At 41.8% G+C, this 26,724-nt stretch overlaps 1 protein-coding gene across 7 annotated transcripts; it reads left to right on the top strand.

Moving 5' to 3' along the window:
• On the top strand, positions 1-26,724 carry IL4R (interleukin 4 receptor). Of its 7 annotated transcripts, none has more exons than XM_073361580.2 (12): positions 2-128; positions 11,766-11,845; positions 12,090-12,203; positions 17,143-17,284; positions 17,760-17,861; positions 18,191-18,360; positions 19,264-19,421; positions 20,428-20,587; positions 21,237-21,336; positions 22,234-22,312; positions 22,460-22,545; positions 22,643-26,724. In XM_073361580.2, the coding sequence occupies exons 3-12, from the start codon at positions 12,134-12,136 to the stop codon at positions 24,054-24,056; spliced, it is 2,481 nt and encodes an 826-aa protein (XP_073217681.1). In that variant the 5' UTR covers positions 2-128; positions 11,766-11,845; positions 12,090-12,133; the 3' UTR covers positions 24,057-26,724. The 7 variants fall into 7 exon arrangements, with proteins under 7 accessions (XP_073217684.1, XP_073217681.1, XP_073217678.1 ...); XM_073361577.2 differs by having other exon boundaries at positions 2-344; XM_073361579.2 differs by lacking the exon at positions 2-128 and adding an exon at positions 6,903-7,676.

Genomic DNA, 26,724 nt, shown 5'->3' with positions numbered 1-26,724 from the left:
GCCTCCTCTGTGGGTGTTTCCATTGAGTCACAAATTATTTCCTTCTGCCTGCTCTGTAGTGTCGTTGCTGGGAACTCTGTTGTGTAGGACTGTACCATGTAAAAGAAGAAGACGTTTGTTTGACAAAGGTAAATGAGTGGGCTGGGAATGCAAATTCCACTCTGCTTAGGAGAGTGCATGTAATAAGGAAATGTGCAATAACCCATTGAAAGAAACAAGTTTGTACAGTGCCTGCCCTGAAAATGAAGAACGGAGTAGAACAGCGCTTCCCACTCACTGGCTTGGGACAAAGTTACCTGATAACAAAATTCACTTTCTAGCCCTGAAAATGAAGATTGGATCAGGCAAGTTATACCAAAGAGCTTCCACCCCCACCTCTCTCTGTCTCTCTCTCTCTCTTATATTTAGCTGAAGAAAGTTTTTACCCTTATCTGATTACTTGCTAAGGAGAGTTGTGTTGTGAACCCTATGTTTTACTGGCTTGACTTGTATTTACATTTATCTTTGCTGAAAGTATAGAAAGCTATTCCATTTTTCTCCTACATATTGAATGCCCAACCTTCCTCTATTGGTAATTGAAGGAGTCATAATATTTGTCTTTCTTATCAGGACTTTGATCAATACGCTGTGGCTGGAATTGTTTGAAAAAGGTTTCTTTAGAGTTATTTGCTTGTTAGAATTGGATACAAGTATCACAGGAAAGAATTAATAGAATTCCAGTTACTTTTACTGAACGTTCCCTTATCTTTCCTGGAGGCTTATACAGCAATACTGATCGCATCTGAGGACAGAAGATATATCAGAATATGAAAGGTGTAAATGTAGAAGAGCAGTTTTAGATGACTGACTAAGGAAGGTCCATGTAGTCTAAATACTGAAAACCTCTCGCAGATGTTAATGAAATTCAGCTTTATCTCCAATTCCTGTCAGAATTAAACTATTTAAAAAGGAAGGTTTCAGGCTAGACTTCATGTGTCAGTACCAACTTTGCTGTTGGCAGAAACCCATTTTTCTTTCTTATGGTTATTTAACCCCGAGAAGCCTGTTGAAATCTTTTCTTTTCCATATCAAAATTGAAAATTCAAAAAGATATCTGTCACCATGAAAACCTCCTGACAGATACCTCCTGCAAGTTCCCCTATGTGAGACCACTCTTCCCAGGGCCCTGAGTATTCAGCAATCATAGAATTTGCAGTAGAATTCACCCCCTGCTGCAGAATTGTTTCCAGAATCTCTGATTTCATTTTTTAAAGAATTATATTTCTAGTCCTTATGACTGCGAAGGAAACCTCAAAAGTGTGAATGGATGCCTGTCTAACTCTGCAAAGAGCCAGCAGCAATAGCTCTGAGAGGAGTGAACTGTCCTAGTTATTTCAGTCAGGGACCTTTGGATTCGGAGATTGTTCCATTTCTGCACATAGCATTTGTCACGCTGTCTGCAGTGGTTCACGACCATGAGTGTCAACCTCAGGGTAGATGGTCAAAAAGCAGGGCAGGGACTCCAAACTGGTGGTATGGTCTATAATGAGATTCCACCAAACCAGTAACAAATGTGAACTCCAGGAGCACTAAAACAGTCTTACCATGGAGTCACAGAAAGTCCCCTTGGGCACTCCAGTCTATCGTGCCATCAAGGCAAGCTTAACTCTGTGATGAATGGTTGCTTTACTCCAAAAATCACAAAATATTCAGGTTGCTTCCAGTCCTGGAGACTGGTCATTTACCCCAGGTCAATTTGTACCTCAGATCTCACACCAAAGACAATCCTTGTAGCTAATCCCATAGTAAACAAACTAAGGATTTATTAACCAGGAAAAAGAAAGGAGAGAGTTGTGACACTGCACCTCATATTTATCATAATAGTATTATTATGATATAATTATAGCATAATTATGATGTATTTTATGCAAGATGGGTTCTGTAAAGTGTAATTGGAAAAGTTATGATTTGCTGATATGATTATCCTATTTATATGCCTGTATCAGTTTTGTATCTGAAGTTATAAATCCTGACTATGTATCTGTACTTCAATTGTAGTTACACATGGGTCATGCCCACTAGACAACATGCTTTCAGTCTAGATAGCTGGTTGGGAAGGGCCTATTCTGGGCCAGTTCTGGGTGCCACATTTCAGGAAGGTTGTGGAAAAATTGGAGAGAGTCCAGAGAAGGCCAACAAAAATGATTAAAGGTCTAGAAAACATGAGGTATGTGGGAAGATTGAAAAAATTGGGTTTGTTTGGTGTGGAAAAGAGAAGACTGAGACGGGACATGATAACAGTTTTCAAGTACGTAAAAGGTTGTTACAAGGAGGAGGAAGAAAAAAATTTTTTCTTAACCTCTGGGGATCGGACAAGAAGCAATGGGCTTCAATGGGCTTAAATTGCAGCAAGGGAGGTTTGACGTTAGGAAAAACTTCCTAGCTGTCAGGGTGGTTAAGCACTGGAATAAATTGCCTAGAGAGGTTGTGGAATCTCCATCATTGGAGATTTTTAAGAGCAGGTTAGACAAACACCTGTCAGGAATGGTCTAGATAATACTTAGTCCTGCCATGAGTGCAGGGGACTGGAGTAGATGACCTTTCGAGGTCCCTTCCAGTTCTATGATTCTATTCAGGGCAATGAGCCATTAGGGAAAACAATAGGCCTTAGGAGAAGCTTATGGCCAAGCTGGAACACCCCAGACAGCCTGTAAATAATGACAGCTATGACTCTACAAGGACATTTGACCAGGCCACATGATTGGGGACTCCATCTTGGGATGTTAGTATTTTTCCACAAACCGGTCTGGGAACTAAGTTTTGAAACAAAGGGTTCCCACCATATGCTGAAGCTGTATGAGACAGGGAGTGACATCATCTATTGTTCTTCACTCCCCACAAAAGACTCCTTCAAGCACCTGAGGAACAAAGACTGAATTGGGGGAAGTGCTGGACCCAGTCTAAAGGGATTTCTAGCCTGTGTATGAAGACCTGAAAAACCCAAGCTGTAAAGCTAATGCAGCTTGTGCCTTAAGAATCTACAAGTCTGCCTGTACCATCAGTTAGGGTGAGACTCTGCTATTCATACCCAGACTATCTAGAACAGTGGTTCTTAACCTGGGGTGCACGCACCCCCTGGGGGTGCACGATATGACAGATTTTTTTAGATGGTAAATCATCGAAAATGCAAATTAAGCACAGGCACTTAAGTACAACTACTTTGTTTCATCAAACCTATGTGTGTATTAACATTATACATTTTTAATTATTACTGTAATATACAAGCAAAAATTATATCTAGGTTTAAAGAACTGAGCTACTTCAATGATTTTGTTAAGGGGTACGAGATCATATTTTGAGAACCAAAGGGGTGCAGGCTGCAGTAAAGGTTAAGAACCACTGATCTAGAATATTAAGCTTAGGTTGTTTTTTTGTTTATTTGCTAGGTGATCTGTTTGCTATCACTTATAATCACTTAAAATCTATCTTTTGTAGTTAATAAATTTATTTTATGTTTTAATCTAAACCAGTGAGTTTGGAGTGAAGTGCATGGGACTCTTAGCTCAGTGAGGCTGTTGCATTTCCTCTCCACGTGGGAGGGAGGACGACAACTCTATGAGCTTATTCTGTTCAGTTCCTTGTGCAGCGCAAGATGGTATAATCTTGAGTTTATGATCCAGAGGAAGTGTGTGCCTGGGGAGCTGAGAGTTACTTTGGCTTTAGCTTTTCTACTGTTGGTTCGTGCAGTGGCCAGACAGAGAGCCTGTATGTAACTGCAGCTGGGTGTGTCCCTATCGGTGTGTATGCTAGTGGAAGTGTAAGACCAGGAGCGTGTCTGCAGCTTGTCACAGCAGCACAGTGTGAGAGGGAGCCCAGGCTGATGGGTCAGAGGGCTCAGTGATACCTCAGTTCCAGCTGGCAGCCTGTGGGGAACCCGTCACAAGAGTTATTTACAGGTTAAAGCAGGCAACACTTATACACATATGAGTTACAGTTTGTGGTTCGAAAAGGTGACAGAGATGTAGTAGTCTGTCAGCACTAAATGTCTTTTAGGGCTAACCCAAGTTGACCCTGAGGATCTCTGCTTTTGTTTCCTAGCTCTGTCCCTGTGAGAGTCCAAACAGCAAAGAGATGGAAAAATTTCATGTCCGCTATCTTTATTTCTGTCTTCCAAAATTAAAACTGATGGGACAAGCCCTTCTGCACTTAACCTGTGTAGGGGCAATTAGCAAAGTCTTTGTATCTTGATTAAAGCTAAGATTTTGTCATAGGTATTTTTAATAAAAGTCACGGGCAGGATGCAGGCTATAAACAATAAATCATGGAAGATCGAGCCCTGCCACCCAGGGCTGACAGCCAGAGCCCTGCTGCCAGAGGCTGAAGTCATAGAGGTCACGTAAAATCACAGAATCCATGACCAGCTCATAGCTTTAATCATTTTGTTTCACAATGGCCCACTTTGTTCTGATAGTCCTCCTTGGTGGGCAAGGTAGGCACTCCTCCTGCCAGGGGTGCTGGAACAATTTGTACAGTGTGGGTGCTGGAAGCCAATGAGCCAAACTGTAAATCCTGTATATAATGGAAACCACTTCAAGCAAGGGGGTGCAGCAGCACCCTTAGTTGCAGCACCTATTCCACCTACATGTGTTCACAGGTTCAGAGCAAACATTTTTACAGTTATAAAGCAAAACTTACATATTACCTTATAGCACGGGATACAGACATCATAAGGAAGATTGATGCATGCAGCAACTTACAAGCATTTTATAGAATCTAAAAACTAAACACATCCTTGCAAGTTAACACCTGTCTTGAACAATACTAACATGGAGGTGGGCTGGGCTCGTTTCCAGCTCTGGATTTGTCAGTGCTTAGCTGATGCCTACAGCCTTGGCAAGAGATGGTACCTGGTCTACAAGTGTTACAGCATTTTTCCAAGATGCCACAGAAATCAATATTTTTGCTGCATAATGAGAATGTTCAAATTTGAGCCATAGTCATGTATGTGTTTGAGTGTGGGAAGGATAGGAATGAAGGATATGTCCTGGAGATACAGAATTTTGGATTTTTTGCTGCAGATTTAGTCCAATTGTGCCATGGATTATACTGGGCCCTGCCTATAGGTATCATTTATGACATCTGCTGTTACTATGAGTCCCTGACAGCTGTCACCCATTAGAATTCCATAGCTATGGGCCTGAAATGATTTTACAATTCTTATAATTGGTAAAAAGTAAAGACCAATAATGTAATTGGGGAAAAGTAAAGACAACTGCTAGACACTTGCAGTTTCGTTATCTGAGAAAATACCTTCTTGCTTGCAGACAAGGTTAGTGGGTGGGTCATAGATCCAAATGACATGTCATGACACCCTTTGCCTTTTCCTCTTCCCCTTCATGAATGCTTATCTTGGAATGCACAAATCTGATTATATCTTAAGTAAAACAACAACAAGAATAAAAATTACCTGTTTAGGTTTTACTGAAGAAAAACTGTCTGCCCTCTTTTGATTAAAAGCTTTTTCCCCCTATTAGAGAGCTTTGTCTCAATGAGTCTTGTCATCTGCTGGGGACACACTTCATTTTATGAAAAAAGAAAAGGAGGACTGTGGTACCTTAGAGACTAACAAATTTATTTGAGCATAAGCTTTCGTGAGCTACAGCTCACTTCATCAGATGCATCCAAGCACTAGGACACTGGCAGTTAGAGCGTGGAAAATGTCATGAGCTGTGAACAGCCAAAGTGGTGGCAGCTGGACAAGGAGAGTGGTACTGAAGAAGTCAAAAGGAAAGGTTCATTTACAAACAACATATACAAATAATGTCTTGTTCCTTGTTCTGAAGTAAAAGGCCTTCTTTATGCAGTGGCCAAACTTAAAATGAGGCGGGAACTATTGTTATTTATATATCACCATGGATGTGCACAACATATAAAATAAGACATGGTCATTGCCTTGTGACTCTACAATCTAAGGCCTTGCTACTGCAACTAACCTTGTGCAAGTGGAGAAAACAAATAACATGAAGGGAGATTAAGGGGATGACAAAACAAGGGGGAAAGAGTCTAAGGGAACATTTTATGTTTATATATTGCAAGCATGAGAGCTTTGGGTTGCGATAATTTGAGTTGTCACGTACATTAATAATCCTTGAAATAACAGAAATAATACAGAGAATTAATTCACCCTTTTCATTCTTCAGAGTGGCCCCCAACACACACACTCACCCCTTCATTCTCCCAGTGTCACCAGTCTCATCTTCTTTCACTCTCCCCCTTAGACCTTCTACACCACCCTGTTCCAGAAATGACATCCTTTGCTCTCTCCCTCTCATAACTCAAATTCTTTCCAAAACCCACTTCTTCCAGGAGGCCTGCAGACTCTAGCCTATGTCTGCACTGTGAAATCACTATCCAATGTCAAGAAATAAGCAAACAAAAAGCCCATTATGAATTGTATTCCTTTTCTGGATCTCTCATTTTTGTTGGTACTTAACAAAACATAACAGTAAATAGCAATAATAATATAGCAATGCAATAAAATCTATTTCCTGGCTTCTTTATTTTCAGATTTGGATACAACATGAGCTGGTTCTTATGTCCTTGTGTTCTTATGATTCTTAAGCTCTTTATTCATCCAGTTCATTAATGATATAATGAGGTTTTACTCTATCATTCTGTACTGTTAAATTGATTTTAGGTTCTGACTATAACAGATATGTCAGTTCTAAAGAGTGTCACAGATTGTTCTTTAAAATTAAAAGGCCTGATTTTTAAACAAATTAGGTATCCGTTTACATGCACAATTACCACATATGTAAATTGAGCAATCTTGGGTGGAAATGACCATAATTAGTCATATGTGTGTGCAGTTATCCAGTATGTGTAACAGTCATGCTAAGTGCACATGTAATTTGATGCATTTATACATGTAATTTATTTAAAAATCAGGGCTGGACGTTATTGATTATTTGCCTTATATTAAGTTAACTGTGTGCCATCACATTTTTTTTAAGAGAGAGGAATGGTCTAAGCATAGAACCCAGGACCAGGAAATTCCAAGTTCTACTCCTAGCTCTGACACTGATTTCCTCTATGGTCTTGGGCAAGTCCCTTAACCTCATTCCTTATTTCCATCAACTATAAAATTGGAATGATAATACTTGTTTTCATCAGGGTGTTGTGAAGTTAGGGTATGTGAAGCATTTTGAAGATATACACTGTAAGTGTTACGTTTATTTTATTATTTGTTATTACGAAAAACTTTAGGGCATACATATGGGACAACTTTTGCGATTTTAACAGTCTTCCTAATTCCTGAGCTTCATTTAATAATCTACTGCTTTTATTAGAAAGAAAAAATACGTTTTGCTGTTTTGAGCAGTAGATTGCATCCATTTCGCCAAAACATAAAAATCTTTTTTGTGGGGAGATCTTTTTGCTTTGGGCTCTGTTGATTTGTATATGCTTACGCAATGTGGAATTCTTTGCCAAATCTTTTAAGCGTTTCTTGGAACACTAGTCATGAGACACCATTACTCAACAGTTGACTGGAAATCAACCATTTCCTCTCTTGAGAAATCCAGACAGAGAAGGAATAATTTGTATCTTGGAGAATGTGTTCTTATTTTTCAGATGCAGAAAATTCTGTTCAAATCCAAAGGCAGCTGTGTCCTTTTGGAATTATTTCTTACTCTTTGGTTAGTCAATTTTTGTCTGTTTTCAAATGCTGATAAGTCAGTTCTGAGGTAGTGTGTGTGAGATAAATAGAAATGCATTGCACTTTATAGTGGGATCAGCAGTGACTGCTTAGTTAAGGTTGCTTAACAGTTTCCATCTTAACTCCTTAGTCACTCATAACTTTGTGAAACCTTAACCGTTAAGGTTAAAATTTTCCAATGCTTTCACTGGGGTTTTTTCATATGAGGAGAGTAGAAAATAATATACCATTTTAAAAAATGGTGACCATTTTGAAAAAAGAAAAGGAGTATTTGTGGCACCTTAGAGACTAACAAATTTATTTGAGCATAAGTTTTCGTGAGCTACAGCTCACTTCATCGGATGCATCAGATGCTGTAGCTCACGAAAGCTTATGCTCTAATAAATTGGTTAGTCTCTAAGGTGCCACAAGTACTCCTTTTCTTTTTGCGGATACAGACAAACACGGCTGCTACTCTGAAACCTGACCATTTTGAATAGCTCAACAACTAATACAGCTTGAGGTAAGGAGGGGAATAGCACAGTGGAACCTGCCTTAGAGTGGAGTGAAGCTTCATTACAGGAGAAGTCCTTTGAAATGTATTTAAGCAATTCATGTCCTTTTACTCCATTTCATTATAACTGGGTTTTTGTATGTGTGTAAATATTTACACACATACAAAATCTAAGACACTATCTTCTGTGTTCCCATCATTTACAACCAATGTAGGAGCAACTCTTCTTGCAACTCTTCCCAACACTCGATGAAAGGCAATGCTTGGAGGAACGTGGCTGCAGCTAGCCTTGACCACAGCCTGCATAGTTGCACATATGTGCACACTTCCACAAATAAAAGGCCAAAGTATTTCCAATTTCTTCCACAGCAGAATTGTGGCTCTTGCAGCCAGTTCTTGTCTTGTGCTTTGGTGAAACTCACACCCAGTGAAGGTACAGAAGAGTTTCTTCTACTTTGGTAGTGAGGTGAGCAAGAGAGGACAGTGACCCATGAGCTGCAAATATTGTTCTCTGGTCCCCTCTACTTTAATGTAAATTAAATCCTCTACAGAAAAATCTCTCTCACCGTAGGAAATATTCAAAGAAGTCTTCTTCTCACTAGCACATCACAGAGTGAGAAGCAGATGAACAGATAATATGCAAGCTATGGGCTTCGAGATTTTCAACAGAAGAACTGCCTCACACAGGAAAAAAATATAAGAAAATAGGAAATGCAATGCCGAATCAACCTTCTAGTTCAGTATTCAGAAAAGCAGACTTTGACTGCCTCAGGGAACTGATGGGCAGGATCCCCTGGGAGAATAACATGAGGGGGAAAGGAGTCCGGGAGAGCTGGCTGTATTTTAAAGAATCCTTATTGAGGTTACAGGGACAAACCATCCCGATGTGTAGAAAGAATAGTAAATATGGTAGGCGACCAGCTTGGCTTCACAGTGAAATCCTTGCTGATCTTGAACACAAAAAGAAGCTTACAAGAAGTGGAAGACTGGACAAAGGACCAGGGAAGAGTATAAAAATGCATGCAGGACTGAAATCAGGAAGGCCAAACCACACTTGAGGTTGCAGCTAGCAAGAGATGTTAAGAGTAACAAGAAGGGTTTCTTCAGGTATGTTAGCAACAAGAAGAAGGTCAGGGAAAGTGTGTGTCCCTTACTGAATGAGGGAGGCAACCTAGTGACAGAGGATGTGGAAAAAGCTAATGTACTCCATGCTTTTTTTGCCTCTGTCTTCACGAACAAGGTCAGCTACCAGACTGCTGCACTGGGCATCACAAAATGGGGAGGAGGTGACCAGCCCTCTGTGGAGAAAGAAGTGGTTCGGGACTATGTAGAAAAGCTGGGCGAGCACAAGTCCATGGGGCCAGATGCGCTGCATCCGAGAGCGCTAAAGGAGTTGGCGGATGTAATTGCAGAGTCATTGGCCATTATCTTTGAAAACTCATGGCGATCGGGGGAAGTCCCGGACGACTGGAGAAAGGTTAATGTAGTGCCCATCTTTAAAAAAGGGAAGAAGGAGGATCCTGGGAACTATAGGCCAGTCAGCCTCACCTCAGGCCCTGGAAAAATCATGGAGCAGGTCCTCAAGGAATCAATTCTGAAGCACTTAGAGGAAAGGAAAGTGATCAGGAACACTCAGCATGGATTCACCAAGGGCAAGTCATGCCTGACTCATCTAATTGCCTTCTATGACGAGATAACTGACTCTGTGGATGAGGGGAAAGCAGTGGACGTGTTGTTCCTTGATTTTAGCAAAGCTTTTGACACCGTCTCCCACAGTATTCTTGCCAGCGAGTTAAAGACGTATGGGCTGGATGAACGGACTATAAGGTGGCTAGAAAGTTGGCTAGATTGTCAGACTCAACGGGTTGTGATCAATGGCTCCATGTCTAGTTGGCAGCCGGTGTCATGTGGAGTGCCCCAAGGGTCGGTCCTTGGGCCGGTTTTGTTCAATATTTTCATAAATGATCTGGAGGATGGTGTGGATTGCACCCTCAGCAAGTTTGCAGATGACGCTAAACTGGGAGGAGAGGTAGATACACTGGAGGGTAGGGATAGGATACAGAGGGACCTAGACAAATTAGAGGATTGGGCCAAAAGAAATCTGATGAGGTTCAACAAGGACAAGTGCAGAGTCTTGCACTTAGGACGGAAGAATCCCATGCACCGCTGCAGACTAGGGGCCGAATGGCTCGGCAGCAGTTCTGCAGAAAAGGACCTAGGGGTTACAGTGGACGAGAAGCTGGATATGAGTCAACAGTGTGCCGTTGTTGACAAAAAGGCCAATGGCATTTTGGGATGTATCAGTAGGGGCATTGCCAGCAGATGAAGGGATGTGATCGTTCCCCTCTATTCGACATTGGTGAGGCCTCATCTGGAGTACTGTGTCCAGTTTTGGGCCCCACACTACAAGAAGAATGTGGAAAAATTCGAAAGAGTCCAGCGGAGGGCAACAAAAATGATTAGGGGACTGGAACACACGACTTATGAGGAGAGACTGAGGGAACTGGGGATGGTTAAGTCTATGGAAGAGAAGAATGAGGAGGGATTTGATAGCTGCTTTCAACTACCTGAAAGGGCGTTCCCAAGAGGATGGATCTAGACTGTTCTCAGTGGTAGCTGATGACAGAACAAGGAGTAATGGTCTCAAGTTGCAGTGGGGGATGTTTAGGTTGGATATTAGGAAAAACTTTTTCACTAGGAGGGTGGTGAAGCACTGGAATGCGTTACCTAGGGAGGTGGTGGAATCTCCTTCCTTAGAAGTTTTTAAGGTCAGGCTTGACAAAGCCCTGGCTGGGATGATTTAGTTGGGGATTGGTCCTGCTTTGAGCAGGGGGTTGGACTAATGACCTCCTGAGGTCCCTTCCAACCCTGATATTCTATGATTCTATATCGGACAGGAGACAGGACCATATGCAGCAGAGGACGGGACTAGCCTTTGCTTGTAACCAGCTGACATAATGCTGAACAAGACTTGTCTCTGTCTACACTGCCTGCAAAGTCATGGTCACAACTGTATTAGTTAACACAACTCTTCAAAGTTGTGTTCTAACTGTACTTTTCTAGTGAAGACAAGACCTTAGCCATTTCTAATCCAAGACAGTATTTTCACTATGTGGCCACTTATTTTCTTTAATAGCTTTTTTAAGTGACTTTGTCAAAAGATTTTTGAAAGTTCAAATAATGTCATTTGGATCTATTTTATCCACTATGTGCTTGATGTGCCTCTTTAATATACAAGAATTCTTTGGGCCTAATTTTCCTTTTTAGAAGTTGTGCTAATTTGTCCCTATTATAGGATGTTCATATAGGTGCTTTATAACTCCATATTACTGTTTTAACAAATTTGCCTGGAACCGCAGTAGGGCTCAGTGGTCTGTAATTCCCAGGATCTTCCCAGCGCCTTATGTTAAAGGTTGGTATGGTATTTGCTAGCCTCTAGTTCACTGAGATAGTAGCCAATTTTAATGAGAAATTGCATGTTTTTGTTAGCAAGTCAGCTGCTTCAATCTTAAATTCCTTCAGGACTCTGGGTTGAACTATCTGGTCTTGGTGACTTGTTGTTCTTAAATGTTTCAGTTTGTTCCAGTACATCCTCTTTTGGGACCTGAGTTTCTGGCAGTTCCTCATCTTTAGTACCTGAGAAGAGTAGGTCTGGTGTAGGTATCTCTCCAACAGTCTCTGGGGTGAAGACTTTTTTAAAGAACTCATTTAAGTCTTTTGTAATTTCGTTATCTGCTAAATTGTTCCGTTTATTCCATGGCAAAACTTCAGGGGATTCGGAATATACTGGATGTGCTAACATCTGGCACTGGGGGCAATATGGAGGGTGAAGGGTAGAAAAAACTGTGTCCTTTAACCAGTTTGTATGCTAATCTAAGCTTTTAATGTTTTCTATTGCAGGATCTCAGTACAGCTTCTCCTACAGAAACTGACAAGTGCTAACAATGGCTGACAGCCTGAAGGCTGCAGTGCTTGCTTTATGGACCCTTTTCTTTTCATGTGCAACATATCACAGTGAGTTTGCTAATCTTGTAACATAATTCATTTAAAAGTAATTTATCAACAACACTTTAAAGTGAATAGAACAATTAGCAAGCAACATTTTTACCATAATTCAGTAGCCATAATAATATGTCTGATTGCAAATATCAACAATATTTATATGTTAGAATATAGTCTCAGTTCTAGTATATCTTTCCACTAATATTTTCAACATGCAAAGAAAAACTCAGGAATTGATAAAGAGCTGAAACGGATGTTTGGAGAGACTGTCTTTCTGTTCCCCTGTTGTTGCAACTGGCTTTCTGATCTAATCTATCTGCTTTGTTTATAGTGCTCATATTCGCAAAAAGAAAAGGAGTTCTTGTGGCACCTTAGAGACTAACCAATTTATTTGAGCATGAGCTTTCGTGAGCTACAGCTCACTTCATCGGATCCGATGAAGTGAGCTGTAGCTCACAAAAGCTCATGCTCAAATAAATTGGTTAGTCTCTAAGGTGCCACAAGTACTCCTTTTCTTTTTGCGAATACAGACTAACACGGCTAGTGCTCATATTGCTATAGTCTGCATTCTCTGCAGCACTGTCCCCTGCTGGCCCAAGGCTATCCAGTGGATATCTGCCCTGGAGGGACAGAGTATTAAACTCCCGGTGGGTCCTCTCATGACTACCACTGCCCACCATGCGGAGACTCAGCCAACAGCAACGTGGTTCTTGAGAAAGCTATGGTGACAGGGAGGAGGGGGAAACAGCAGACCAGTGCACAGATGCTTCAGTGTGTGTAGGGGTTTCTCCCCTACAGGCTGTGACACTGTAATCCCTTTCAAATCCCACTGCGTGAGGAGAAAATTTCTTGTAAACTGTGAAGTAAACCTTGAAGAGTTTCCTGGTGCTGTCCAGCGCTTTTGGTGCCTCCATAGGGAAGGATGATTGAGGCCCATATATGTGATGTCTCCTATGTGCCCTTTGCCCACCAATTCTATCCTTTTTTAAGTAATCAAGTTTTTCTGGTAAGATTTAACCTTTATAAACCGCCGGTGCTGCTCATTGCTCTTTGGTTATCCTCTGGAGACCACTGAAGTGCAGTTTATCTAACAGGAGGAGGATTGGGCTCTAGATGTCTGGGGACTTTTTTCTTAATATCTTTTCCAATATTTCCTTGGGAATAGAAGGTAGATTTATAGGATGATAATTACCAGGGTACCTCCTTTACCCTCTTGAGAATCAGTCCTACATTTTACTTTTGGTGCAGTCTTTTGTTAGCACCTCATTTGTCCATGGTTTAAAAAAAAACGAAAACTGTCTGTGGTACAAAAATTGCATTAGCTCATTTCTTTACTTCCCACAGTCCCAGTTCTACTTCCAGTGATATCAGTGGGAATTTTGCAATAGAATTAAATGGGAGAAGAATCAAGCCCCACAGGTGTATACCGGCTAAGACATCTAATTTGAATATGCTTAGATTTTCCAAAATTTTCTAACCCACTTTTTGTCAATGTTTGGTTTTACAGGTTTGTTTCTTCCTTATGAATTGCATGTTTCAAGCTTCTTTGTTGAATTTTTCTTGTTGAAGATAAAAAAATAAGTTCAGTATCTCAGTTCCCCTTTTCAACTATATAAATTGAAAGTAAACTTTGAATTGTATGTGGTTCCAAAAGGAAATTCTCAAAGATCTGAGATTTTAAAAACTGTGCTAGAGATGAAAAAGGAAGACAGTAAAATAAATACAGAGTATGTTAAAAGTTGTAGGGAAAAGATAAGGGAAGTAAAAGGCCAAATGAATTAATGCTGCTAGTCAAAGTAGTTTAGGAGACTAGAGAGAGCTTTTTACACCTCAAGGGAGAAGGAAACACCATTAAAAATTAGGAGGGAGTGAAATTAATGCTGATTCAAAAATGACTGATACACTGAACTCCTCTTTTAAAATCTGTCTTTAAGAGGAAAAATAAATAAAAGTTTGAATAATAAAAAGTAAGAAAGACCTTGTAAAAATCACAATGAATAAAGAGTAGTTAAAGAGTACTTTGAAATTGTAAACCTATACAAATTAGCAATATGCATTGTAGGGTATTGAAGGAAATTTATCCTTAATTGACTGAACCACTGACAATTGTTTTTGAAAAAAACGTGGACGGTGTGGAGATATCAGAAGACGAGGGAAGCAAATGTGGTACTGATGTTCAGAAAAGGAAAGAAGAAAGAACCTGTTAATTATTTACCAATAAGATTAATGTTTATCCTCAGTAAAATAAAACACAAGCAAAACAGTTTAGAAATTTAGATGATGATGGAACCATGAGCAGCAGGAAGTGTTGGGGTTTATAAATAGTAAATCATACCAAACATACTAAATTATTTATTTTATAGAGTTAAAAAAATTAATTCCTGAAGCTTCAATTCTTACACATGCTAGTAGTACTAGTCAAGTAAGTGAGTCCCAGTGCTGAAGGACTGGAATGGGTTACCTAGGGAGATCGTGGAATCTCCACCCTTAGAGGTTTTTAAGGCCTGGCTTGACGAAGCCCCGGCTGGGATGATTTCGTTGGTGTTGGTCCTGCTTTGAGCAGGGGGTTGGACTAGATGACCTCCTGAGGTCCCTTCCAACCCTGATGTTCTATGATTTCTGTGATGATTTCTAATGTAAATGGAATTACTCAAGTGAATAGGGACTGCTTGGTGATTAAGACTAGAAGGACTGGGCATTTAGAAGAGGAAGTGAAAGTAACAGATGTAATATATATGGATTTTAATGAGGATGAAAGACCATAAACAAATGACAATGATAAGCAGCAAAGTATTAGTTGGCTTAAGTTTCTAGTAAAGTACCACAGGGATCAGTGTTAGATCCAGTCTTATTTAACAACTTCATTAATGCTCTTGAAGAAGGAATGAACGGCATGTTCATGAAATTTTCAGATTACACTTCATAAAGAGTAGGTGGAAATACCCATCACATCAGAGAAATAATACAGAGGAACCTAGGGAGATTAGAAACATGGGCAAGAAGTTACCAAGTAAAACTCAACTTTGACATATTGGAGAATTAATCCAAGCCCAAACGCTGAATGGGTGAGAGGAACCTGGGAAGCAGGAGTGGCTGAAGGAACCCTAAGGAGTGGGACTTCCCAGCAAATTAATTTTCAGTTTGCGTTGTGATATGACAGCAAGAAAAGGACCGAAAGAGTTTTGGGTTACATATGCAGAATCATCCTGTCCTGGAGCAGAGGAGGAATCCTTTCTCTATCTAACCCTTGTGTAACTTCAGCTGGAATACTGCCAGCAGGCTCTGTCCTGGGAACCTCATTACTAGAAAGAAAGATGTTGACAAGTTTGTCAGAGTTCTGACAGCAGCAACAAAAAATAACCAGGGAGGTGGAGGAGACTGACTTGAAAAGAAGGACTGGAAGAGTTAGATCTGCATAGCTTGTATAAGAGAGGACTGGGGGGATGTGACAAAAGTCTACAAATACCCAAAGGGTCAAGCGCCAGAGAGGGAGAGGAATTATCTAGGACAGGAAAAGTGGGTGGTATTTACTGACATTGTTTGTTTTTTTAAAAGTTCCCGTTTCAGAATTTTGGGGCATGTTGTTAGCCTTTATAACTACATGAGATTATTGTCACACATGCCCTCCCACCCCCTTCCCTTCTGCTGTTCAGTACAGTCACATATGGCATCTTGTTTCAAAGTAGATTGTAAGTTCTTTGGAGTAGGAAGCAGGTCTTGCTGGGTATCTCTACACTACAGTTAAAAACCTGTGGCTGACCCATTCCAGCTAACACAGGTTCCCGTGACTCGGGCTAAAGGACTATTTAATTGTGGTGTAGATGTTCTGGCTCAGGCTAGAGACTGGGCTTTGGGACCCCGTGAGTGGGGAGGGTCCCAGAGCCAAGGTTCCCGCCCACACTTGAATATCTGCACCCCAATTAAACAGCCACTTAGCCTGAGCCCAAGTCAGCTGGCATCCAGCTACGGGTGTTTAATTGCAGTGTAAACATACCCATTGTGTTCGTGCATCACCCAGCACAACATGGTCCTGATCCTGACTGGGGCCTTGCGCCCTACTACAATACACAATAATAATAATAATTAATTAATTAATAATGGGCATAACTAGGAATAAGGGAATGAAGTATCAGGAGAAAACTTCTTTTAAACATGAAAGTTAATTAGACTATGGAGAAGCCTATCGCAGGGAGTGAGGGAAGCCTGCTTGCTTGGGATGTTTGACAAAACACTAGAAAATGCCTTGTAGGCAGGAACCTTATTCTGATTCCTAGGAGAGTGCACTGGTGCCTAATTAATCTTTTCTGTCACTACTATCTATGATTCTGATATTCTCTGATTAATCTTTAATAACCTTTACACAGAACTTGTGATAAACTAATTTCCCAATGATAATGTTTCGGGGCCAGAGAGTAGGTGAGCTGGAAGCTGTTTTGGGGTCTTTGATCCAAATTCTGATTGTACAGCCCTTTCGTTTTGTCCCATAGAATTTTGAGGTGTGCGCTGTAGTGGGCCAAGTTTAGTTTCTCTTCCCATTTAATCTGAACAAGTCAAATGATTGAGCTTTCACGCTCCCTTTAAGAGATTTTAATAGTTCACCTTAATTGAATTGCTCGTTACCACTGACCCCTCCCCCCCACTTGGTAAGGCAACCCCCGTCTTTTCATATGCTGTGTTTTTATACCTCTCTACACTATTTTCCACTCCATGCATCTGATGAAGTGGGTTTTAGCCCACGAAAGCTTATGCCCAAATAAATTGTTAGTCTCTAAGGTGCCACAAGGACTCCTCATTGTTTTTGCTGGTACAGACTAACACGGCTACCACTCTGAAACCTTTAATAGTTCTGTTTCAAAAGAAGAAATTTCTACTTCTTAGCACCAGACCCTGTTCTGGCTGATTTTGTTTCCTATTTCTGTCACTGCTCAGTGTTGTGTTGGTTTTTCCTTAGTTTTGGCAACAGGGCGTATACAGAGGTTTGAGTGCTTCACTGACTATGCCAGGGAGCTGTCTTGTCACTGGGAAGCGGCTGCACAAACAAACTGCTCCAAGGAATTCCGGCTCTATTACAAGAAGGAAATTTTATCGACAGTGTAAGTGTTTATTGCCACTTTCTGGGTTCATTGTTAAAACATTAAATATGCTGCAATTATTAACAGCCCTGCTCTACCTCTCTATGGCCATGGGGTGAGGTCTGAAGCACAGCAGAATCAATGTGGTCCTGCTGCATGGGGAAGGGCATAATGCTCGGGGTCCTCACCCCCTGTGTTTGGTAGAGTACAACTCTACAGGCGTCCCTGCACCCCCGGTGCAGAGGGGATCGTTAGGTGTGAACCAGGAACATGGCAGGGCCAATGGATCGGCAGCTACCTTCACCGGACATGAAGCTCCATGTGGGGAGTATTCAGCAGTAGCTGTGTGACCTAGAAGGGGTTGTATTCCCTGTCTTCAGCCTGGGGGAAAGGCTTGCCCTCCCCTCCCCCACCCTCTCCCCTGGAACCCAGTGGCTCTCCTGCATATAGCGCAAGAACATAGGGCCAAGTCCTTATTCCTGGTTCTATTGTGCAGAGGCCTGCTGGCACTCCCACAACAGAAGCCAGTTCCAGCCTGCTCTCCCCAGCTGATTACAGTTTCTCCCCAGAGACATGCAAGTGGCATCACTTTGAACAGGTTAGCTGACCCCTCTTTCTTTTCCAGACTAAAAGGCTTTCCGTCACCAATATGCTCTCTCTTTTGCAGCCAGGTGAAAAATGGGTCCTCACTGTGTTAATTTCTCCTTTACAGACTAGGCCATAGCTTTCTCCGTTGAGTTTTTCACTGGGGGATACACAGATAGCTAAGACTTTTGTACCAAATGCTTTCTGGGAACTAAGTTTGTGCATCTCAGATTCAGCTTACCCACTGGGAGCCTTCTCTGATGACACTGAATGGGGGCTTAGTTTAAATGAACTGAGTGCTTAATCCTATGTAAACATCACGTCAATTCTGATATTTTTCAGATATAACACATGCATCCCTGAGACTGGAAAAGGCAGCAGCATGAATTCAGTTTCCAACTGCATTTGCATAATTCTGCCCGAATATTTCGCGGCAGGCCTCGCATATCATTTAACACTGCAGGCCAATGGGACAGTGCTATGGAATGACACTGTGGAAGTGGCATACATTGGTGAGATATAGTTTGTTACAGATTTGTGATTGATATATCCCATTCCACATCCCCAGCCAAATACCTCACCAGCATCACACAGTCAGCACCTTCCTATCCTCTGAGAGAAACGCACCTAAAATGTGTTCTTCATCTGGCAACAGAATTCAGGGATGAGGAGTAAGATGTCATTGCCTATTTCTGAGAGAGGACAAACGTCTGTAGCCAGGATTCTTGGCCCCCAACACATCTCATGACAGTTTAATCACCACCCTGAGTGTCTGAATGGGCTTAACAGGGTTTCTAGAACTAATTCTTGGTAGATTGCAATGGCCTTTGGTAAAATAGTTAATGTCTCTCTGATGTCACAGGATACAGTCAGCATAAATATATCTATTACACACATGCGTGCCCACATACTTTCCTGGTATTAAAATAGTTTGTATGGATAAATCTGTCTCACCTCAGATATTAGGAGAAATATTTCAAGAAACCTGTGTAGTGATTAACCTGCAGCAGTGATCTGAGCCCTTCTTTGATGTCATTGTTGCTCACTAGCAGGATGAGTATGAATCTGTGCCTTGGGATCACATCCCCGGAGCACAGGCACCAGGGAGAGGTTGGCCAAGAAGATGCCACAAGCAAATCCCCATCCCCAGAGCACAAGCTATGAAGCAACTCTATGCATTTTTTTCATGTTGGGAGCAGGCCACTGATAACATGTATTTGAGACCTACAACTAATTCCACTGACTCAAAAATCCCATTTCAGTATGGAGTATTCTGGTTTTGGCTTTTACATCCCTGTTCCAGAGCACAGGGAAACAAGGCTGAATGCAGTGCCCACATCTGTAACTACAGCATTGTCTGTGACTGAATAGCCCACTTCTGTCCATTCCTCTGAGTCAGTGTTTCCCCCTTACAGTTAAACCAAGACCCCCAACAAATCTTACCATTGAGAAGGGTGAAAATGATAACTTCTACGTCTTGAGGTGGATCGAGAGCTACAGCGCAGGGGACATGCTCTATGGAGAGGAAGTAACTTACGAAGTCAAATACTGGAACAAGCAGAATCCAGAAGAGGTAGGAAACTGCATTTTTCTTCGCTTTCTTGAGCTGGTACCCATGGTATGAAAAGTCCTTCAGAAAATCTTGAGGAGCTTTCAACCAGGTGGTTAATGGTGATGAGACTGCTGGGTACCATTTCCCCCATCATTCATGCATTAGGGACAGCAAGCACTATGGACACAGGTAACATTGCTTCAGTGACATCACCAGGAGTGGAACTGGTGGTAATCTTCTGACCTTCGCCCACAGAATAAGCTCTCCCCATGTGAGTCATCAGATCGAGACGCCTCTCACAGTAGATTGTGCTGAGATTCAGAATATGATTGTTCTTGCTCTCAGAGCTCCACTGGGTTTGGGTCCCCTTGGTGGGGCTTGAATCTCCCTATAGGCTCTGCTGGGCTCCTCAGGCTCCTCCTATGACTTCCCCTCCTTTATGACAAAGCACACTATACAACTGTTTGTGCGCTGTAGCAGTTGCCACACAAGACATTAGTGCACGGCAGACTAGTGTTGTGGACATTCGCACTCTGGTTTGCCATGCGCTAATGTCCCATCCAGACCAGGTGAGATTCTGTAGCACAGTATAGCAGCTTTGGAGAGGTGCCAGGACATGATACTACTGCATACTGCCCCAGTTTGAGCCCTGGATGCCACTGAATTCATATTTCATTAAACTCAAGTCATTAATAACAAACTTAACATATTAAAGTTCAATAGTCATAGGCTGATTCTCAGAATAAATTAGCCAGGTTCTATGTTTTATTTAGATTATTCCTGATATTTTTTTTAATTGTGTGCTGAAAATGGATTTAATCCACCTTAAATTGTGCAGCAAAGGAGTTTATTTCTCTTCAAATACATCTTGAGCCTTTGGTTTGTCAGCAGGTATCAATTTGATGGTTACAGCAGTGAAATCAGTAAAACATATTTATATGAACTGAATGTCACACCTAACACTGTCCAGGAAACTAAACATATATTCCATACAGAACCTAAATGTGTTACTTCACTTTTTATTCAGGAGTTTGTAGAACAGCTTCCCTACCAAACGACACACTTCAAAATTCTTGCAATGCAGTTGAAGCAAGGGTATGACTACCTTGTAAGGGTACGGCGTAATTATACAGGCAGCTATTCCACCAACTGGAGTGACTGGAGCAATGCAGTTGAATTTCACAGTGGTAAGTATCAGTAACAGTTGCAACACAGTGGAAGAATCTTACAGGATTCTAAAGCACATGGTGTACATCCCACTATTTCTTCTGCCTTTCTGTGTCAATTAGAGAGATGTAGCCAGTGAGTCCCAGGGCTGCTAATAAAATCCTCCTCCTCAGACTTTTACTTATTGTAGACCGATGCCCAAAGACTCCAAAGAAAACAAAAAGCATATTACCAAAAGGGCAACAACCACACAGTAATCAACTCCACTGCTCCCACCATTCATTAGGTCCATCAGTGGCTACTAGCCAGGATGGGCAGGGACGCAAAACCATTCTCTGAAGTTTCCCTAGCCTCTGTTTGCCAGAAGTTTGGAATGTGCGACAGGATGATCACTTGATGATTCCCTGTTCTCTTCATTCCCTCTGGGGCCCCTGGCATGGGCCACTGTCTGAAGACAGGTTACTGGCTAGATGGACCATTGGTCTGACCCAGTATTGCCGTTCTTATGTTCTAGAATGCCTCACATACCATAACTGTAGGTCCCCATGCACATTTTGATACATATATGGGCTTTACTTTAAACCCTTTAATTGGCATTGTTTCAAGGTGTACAGAAGATCACTGACATGACTATGCTTATTGATTGTGCTTTTATTTCTGAATATATAGATTATGGAGTAACTTTAGAAGATAGTCTGCAGAGGATTGTTCTCATATCCTGCATGTTGATCACGGCTCTGATTTTAATCTGTTACTTCTGCTTTGCCATGTATGTATCATACTGCACAAGGGTTTACAGAGCAGCAGTTCACCAAATATTCGGTTTCAAAGAGCGTAATGGCATGTACAGTAGTATAGTACTTTGTAATCATAAAGGACCTTTTGTCTGAAGATATACAAGCAATCTCTTTACAAACATGAATTAACTAACCTTCATATCATCTCTCTGAACCAGGCATATAAAGAGATTAGATTACAGCACTTTTCTCCACTAAACCATCTGTATGATATTGCCAGGACTTCACAGGAGCCTACTGAGGCTTAATTAATGAGTGTTTGTAAAGCATCATGAGACCTACTGTTGAAAGGCTAATACACATTTTTAAGGGCTGCATCTGAGGTCCTTACTCAGATTTTACTCAGTCCTTGCTCAGGCTAAATTCTTATTGATTTCAATGGGCCTGAGTAAAATCCTCAGAATTTGGCCCATATAATTTGAAGAGAGCAAATGCAGCTAATATAATGTTAAAATGTTAATAGAGCCAACATCCTCATCTTTATAAAGTATTCCCCTTGTCAGAGCAGGATCTGTCATGTTTGGGCCCCCAGCTCTACAAGTATCTCAATAGTGCTGGTTATCTTATTGCAGTATTTTATTTTTGAGGAGTAATTTGCTGGACTTGGGTCACATTAATAGATTTTCCTGTTTTCTCACAATCTCAAATAATAATCTGACCATGTGACTGTGCTCAGGCCAGTTAATCATTAATATATGCACAAATGTTTACACAAGCGTTGCTGAAAAGCATTGTCACTCCTGGACATAAACAGAATAAGTGCTTCCAGTTGAGCATACAGACTGGTTGAGGAGAGAGGGTAGGGGTAGTGAAACTGGGGAATTGGGCCCAAGCACAGCTAAGAGTAAGCAACGATTCTTGCTTTGCAGAGTTAAGAGAGAATGGTGGGATCAAATCCCAAATCCAGCCAAGAGCCATCTTGTTGTTAAGAATGTCAAGGGAGCTCAGGTATGTGATTTAAAGATTTTACAAAAAAACACATTTCCCATGTGTTTAAAAAATGAAAGAGGTCATATGTTCTGGTGCTGACTGTGATTCAGAGAAATATCAAGTTTAATTCAACCATACCCTAAATCTGTTTTATGCCTCTTTTAGATTTCAGTCTGGAGGAAAATGCTGTCCACTGATGAAATTAAGGCACCTTTCTATGATGTGAAACAGACTCACATGGAACACCAACTGTAAGTAAAATAAAGAACATTTCTCTGGTTTACAGCATAAAATATTTTGCTATCAAGTGAACATTAATTGTGCCTTCCTTTTCATCCCCAAAAACAGAAGCTGTAAGAACTGTCTTGCAAAATATGCTCAAGGCCAAACCTTGAAGGGGAAAGACAACGTCAAAAGTGGTGAGAAACCTGGCAGTTGCCTGAATAAATGTGGAGAGTGGTTCCCAGAAGAGTATGAAGCTGTTCTAATTCCAGAGGTCACTTTGATTGAAGATTCTCTTGAAATCTGTGAGTGTTCAAGAAACACTGAAACTGAGAGCCATGAGGACAACCTGAGTGAGATCCTCTTGTGCCCACCTTGTGAGAGCAGTGCTAATAGCTTTATAGAACACACTCAACACAACGATGCACTTGCAGACATGTTTATTAAGCTACTAGAATGTGGAACCAGTATCCATGACACTGAAATTCCAGACTTCATCATAGAAGAGCAAAAAACCTTTGAGAATTGTGAATCAGAAAATTCATCACAGCAAACACCAAAAGAAAATGTAGTCCAGGATCAACAGTCATGTGATACTTCACATGCTTGCTCCTTTTCAACTACAGCCTCTCAGGATGACCTCAACTGTAGAGCAGCTAGCACAAAGTCAGTGCGATCAGAAGAATCTTTTGAATCTGGTTATCAAAGTTCTAACATAGACACTGCTTCTCCCAAGGCAAAGAATCCTCCAGACATGTTGCATCAAAGACACTTTCTTTGCAGTTCTGAGACTCAGCATGACTTGTTGGTCTTGATTAAAAAATCACCAAATGCTCCTTCCTCTGAGATAATCAAAGACGGAATAAATAGTCCAGCATATCAGAGCTTCGACAGCCTCATGTCTCAGTCCACAGAGCCTTGTAGCACAGCATATAAGAGCTTTGACAGCCTGCTGTCTCAGTCCATGGAGTCCTGTAGCACAGCATATAAGAGCTTTGCCAGCCTGCTGTCTCAGTCCACAGTTAGCAATAGCTTGACACAGTGTTTGGAAAACCCAAGCTCTTCACTCTCCTTAGCAGAGTTTCCAGAGAATCAAATACTTCCCTACAGAGAAGAACAAGCCAATCAACCCCTTGGTGATCAAAGCTGTTACACCAACCACAAGGGTGACTGCACTGAGACTGCTTGTCAAACCATCTGTTCAGAAGACTTAGACTTTCCATGGTTTTTCTCCCATGCTCATGACAAAGTTTCATTTTTCCTGCCAGAGAAAGAAGTACACAAGCATATAACATGTCAACATGTTCCAGAAAAAGCAGCTGCAATTTCCTGCCCCTCTGTTTCTAACCCATCTAGTTACCAGCCTTTTGGTATTGCTCTCAAAGACAATAATACACACTGTGACAATAACAGTGAGGCTATTTCTGAGTCGCCTTATAAACCCTTTATCAACCTTTTAAACAACAACCTCAAAGAAGCACTTCCAGCTATCACTCTCTGTGAATCTGACCTGGAGATAAACTTGTCAGACTTTCTATAGCATTGACTCAGATGTTACCACAGGCTTTGCCTTTGGTCTGAGTTCAGGAGCGGCTCTCACACAAAACAGCAGTGACAGCCCTTGGATTATCGGCTTTAATGAACCATGTAGTGATGGTGAAGATGAAGATACTGTGGGCGTGAAAAAGTTGCTGTGGTCTTTAGATTCTAGCTCTCGGGAAGACTGGGAGGACCATGCAGGAGACAAAAAATTGTACTTCTGACTGTACAGATGAAAGGATACAAGAGAGTAGCAATAACATGCCATGTCCTCTTCTGCTGTGTCATACACGTGACCATTTGAGGACGTCTGTAAATGCGGAAGAAAAGTGAAGCGCAGTTACAGAATGTTGTGAGCATGGGAAGTGGCTGTGCAGTTAATTTATCAGAAGGGTCACTGAACCACAATACTATTGTATCTAAACCATCCGTAGAAAGAAATCAAACTTCAGAGCCCCTGAACTCAACCGAGTTGCCACTGGGTGGCCCATTTGTGGACAGCCCCTGTTTAGGACCCTGTCCTTTTGATTATTGCTCAATTCCAGGTGAGGGATCAAAAAGTCACTTTTCATAAAAACAGGCCAAATGAACCTAATGAGTGAGAGCACTAGGATGAACCAGTAAACAGTGAAACTTACCTTCATAGACAGGAGCTTGTGTAACTGCTATATGAACATGACCTAGATAAATTTCATGGGGTTGCAATCAAGATAGCCTTTGGGAATAAACAGTGTGGAAAATGGAAATGTTGCTTGTTTTCCCACGTTCCCTCCAGAAGAGCAGGCTGTCACTATGCAGACACTGGGTGGGCTCTGGAACAGATCAGAATAGATTTGCTGGGATGTCATGGTCACACTTGCTACAGAGCTGGCGATTGGTAAATGGCTTGAACTCTTGGGGCTGTTGGTACTTGAGGATCCCAGCAGTGGCTCTCCCAGTGTAAAGATGGTGACAAGCTACAGACTCAGCTAGAGTCCGTGATGGGACCTGATTGCACCCCCACAACTAGTAGCAGCTGCATGGGGCATGAACTCATGTTCATTTTGGCTTCCCCAGTGTTGGTCTGGCCCGAATACACTTGCATGGGAAAGATGTTGACCCTGCAGCTCAGATTCAGGGGTGCTATATAAGCTGGTTCACATCCCAAGGAACTGAAAGAAGGTGCAAGTTAAAGCAGGAGGTTGCTGACTTTCAAGGACACCTTTGTACAGCCTCTCATTAGCTACTTTCAGGAGAGTGCAGGGATTGTAACTGTGTCTGGCCCTGGCGTGGGTGATGTGAGAAGGAAAGCTGTAGCTCCCTCGTGGCCAGAGGTTGCTTTGCATCACCCTGCCTAATTTCCCTTTATGGACTCCCCAAAAACTCCAGATCAGAGCCCAAAAGTAATTAGAACACTCCCCTATTTGGGTCCAATTTATTTAGTCCTGACACACACTGGCCTTCCAGGCCCTAACCCCAGTTCAGAATCTCTCTCCCCCTTGGGTAGGGAATCCCACTCCCAAACCCTCCTTCCTGGGGCTGAGTCACTGTTCAATGTCTCTCTGTAGGCCTCCAAGCTCCCCTGGTGTCTCAGGGTCTTCCCTGCTTTAGTAAGTTACTCCATGGGGCAACTCCCCTGGTCTCAGGGTCTTCCTTGCAGGAACCTTTCTCACTCTGCATTTGGTTTCCTGCAGACACACGCCATTCTTGCCCTGCAGCTTTCTGCTGCTCTCATAGGGGACTCGTCTGATCCTTGCTCAGGTGTGACTAGTTAGTTACTAGGTTGGTTGGTCCCAAACCTCTAGCCCTTAAATGGGCAATCCACCCTTTTACAGAAGGCTCCTGAGTCTGCCCCCCTCTTGGCTGCAAGGCCAGCACCGTCTAGCCCTCAGTAACTGTATTCATGAGGGTCAGTTAGCTTAATGTGACTGCAGTAATTCTGTGGAAGTCAGTGGTGTTATTCCACACTGGTATCAATGTAACTGAGATCAGATGTTTTTAAACTGTGTATACCAAAAAAGCCTGACTAGTGTAGGATCAAACTCCCTAAGCTGTGTGTGCATTCCACCAGGTTTCTGTATGTGTCTGGGGTATAGACTGGAAACGACTCCCACAGCTGAATTCTGCTGAATTCTGAATTCAGCTGGGATCACATGTGCCCTTGTGATAATACATCCAAAGGTTTTTCCTCTGATTCTGAGCTACTTGAGCATAGAAGTATATACTGTGGCATTATAAATTCCACAGTAAGGTGGTGAGTCCAGATAGTTAAATGGCCACTGCAAATTCTTTACATTTCAAGCCAGCTCATATTATTCAGAAATCCCTTTTCCCATTTCTAGCCATAAACAGAGAGGCATAGGCCAGTTCAGAGGATGTATCTGTGGCCACTGTTCAGCTACTGCGTTGGCATCTTCTATAAGGGACGTTTTTCACTGCTGCAGAACGACCTACAAAACTCAGATGGGCAGGCAGATGAGGGGTTTTGTGCCCCATGTAGACCTTTGTGGCCCTACAAAGGGAGTGCGTAACCTCAGGAGGGCACTACTGCAAGGTGCACGTGTTCAGGGTTGGTGTTTGCATTTGTTTGGACGCTGGCGCTTACGCCACTATAATGAGGATGTTGATAAATGAAAACACGTTATTCATTGTTAACATGGTGATTAACACATTAAAGACTTATACAAGAA

The sequence above is a fragment of the Lepidochelys kempii genome, chromosome 10 (genome assembly GCF_965140285.1).
Source record: "Lepidochelys kempii isolate rLepKem1 chromosome 10, rLepKem1.hap1, whole genome shotgun sequence".
In the NCBI taxonomy this organism is placed as follows: Eukaryota; Metazoa; Chordata; order Testudines; family Cheloniidae; genus Lepidochelys; species Lepidochelys kempii.
This window is presented reverse-complemented; position numbering and strand designations above follow the sequence as displayed.

Coding starts and splice junctions, on each gene's coding strand:
- IL4R (XM_073361578.2), top strand. CDS start 12,134: ATGGCTGACAGCCTGAAGGCTGCAGTGCTTGCTTTATGGACCCTTTTC. Junction 17,862..18,190: donor AGTGGCATCACTTTGAACAG/GTTAGCTGACCC, acceptor GATATTTTTCAG/ATATAACACATGCATCCCTG. Junction 20,588..21,236: donor TGCAGTTGAATTTCACAGTG/GTAAGTATCAGT, acceptor CTGAATATATAG/ATTATGGAGTAACTTTAGAA.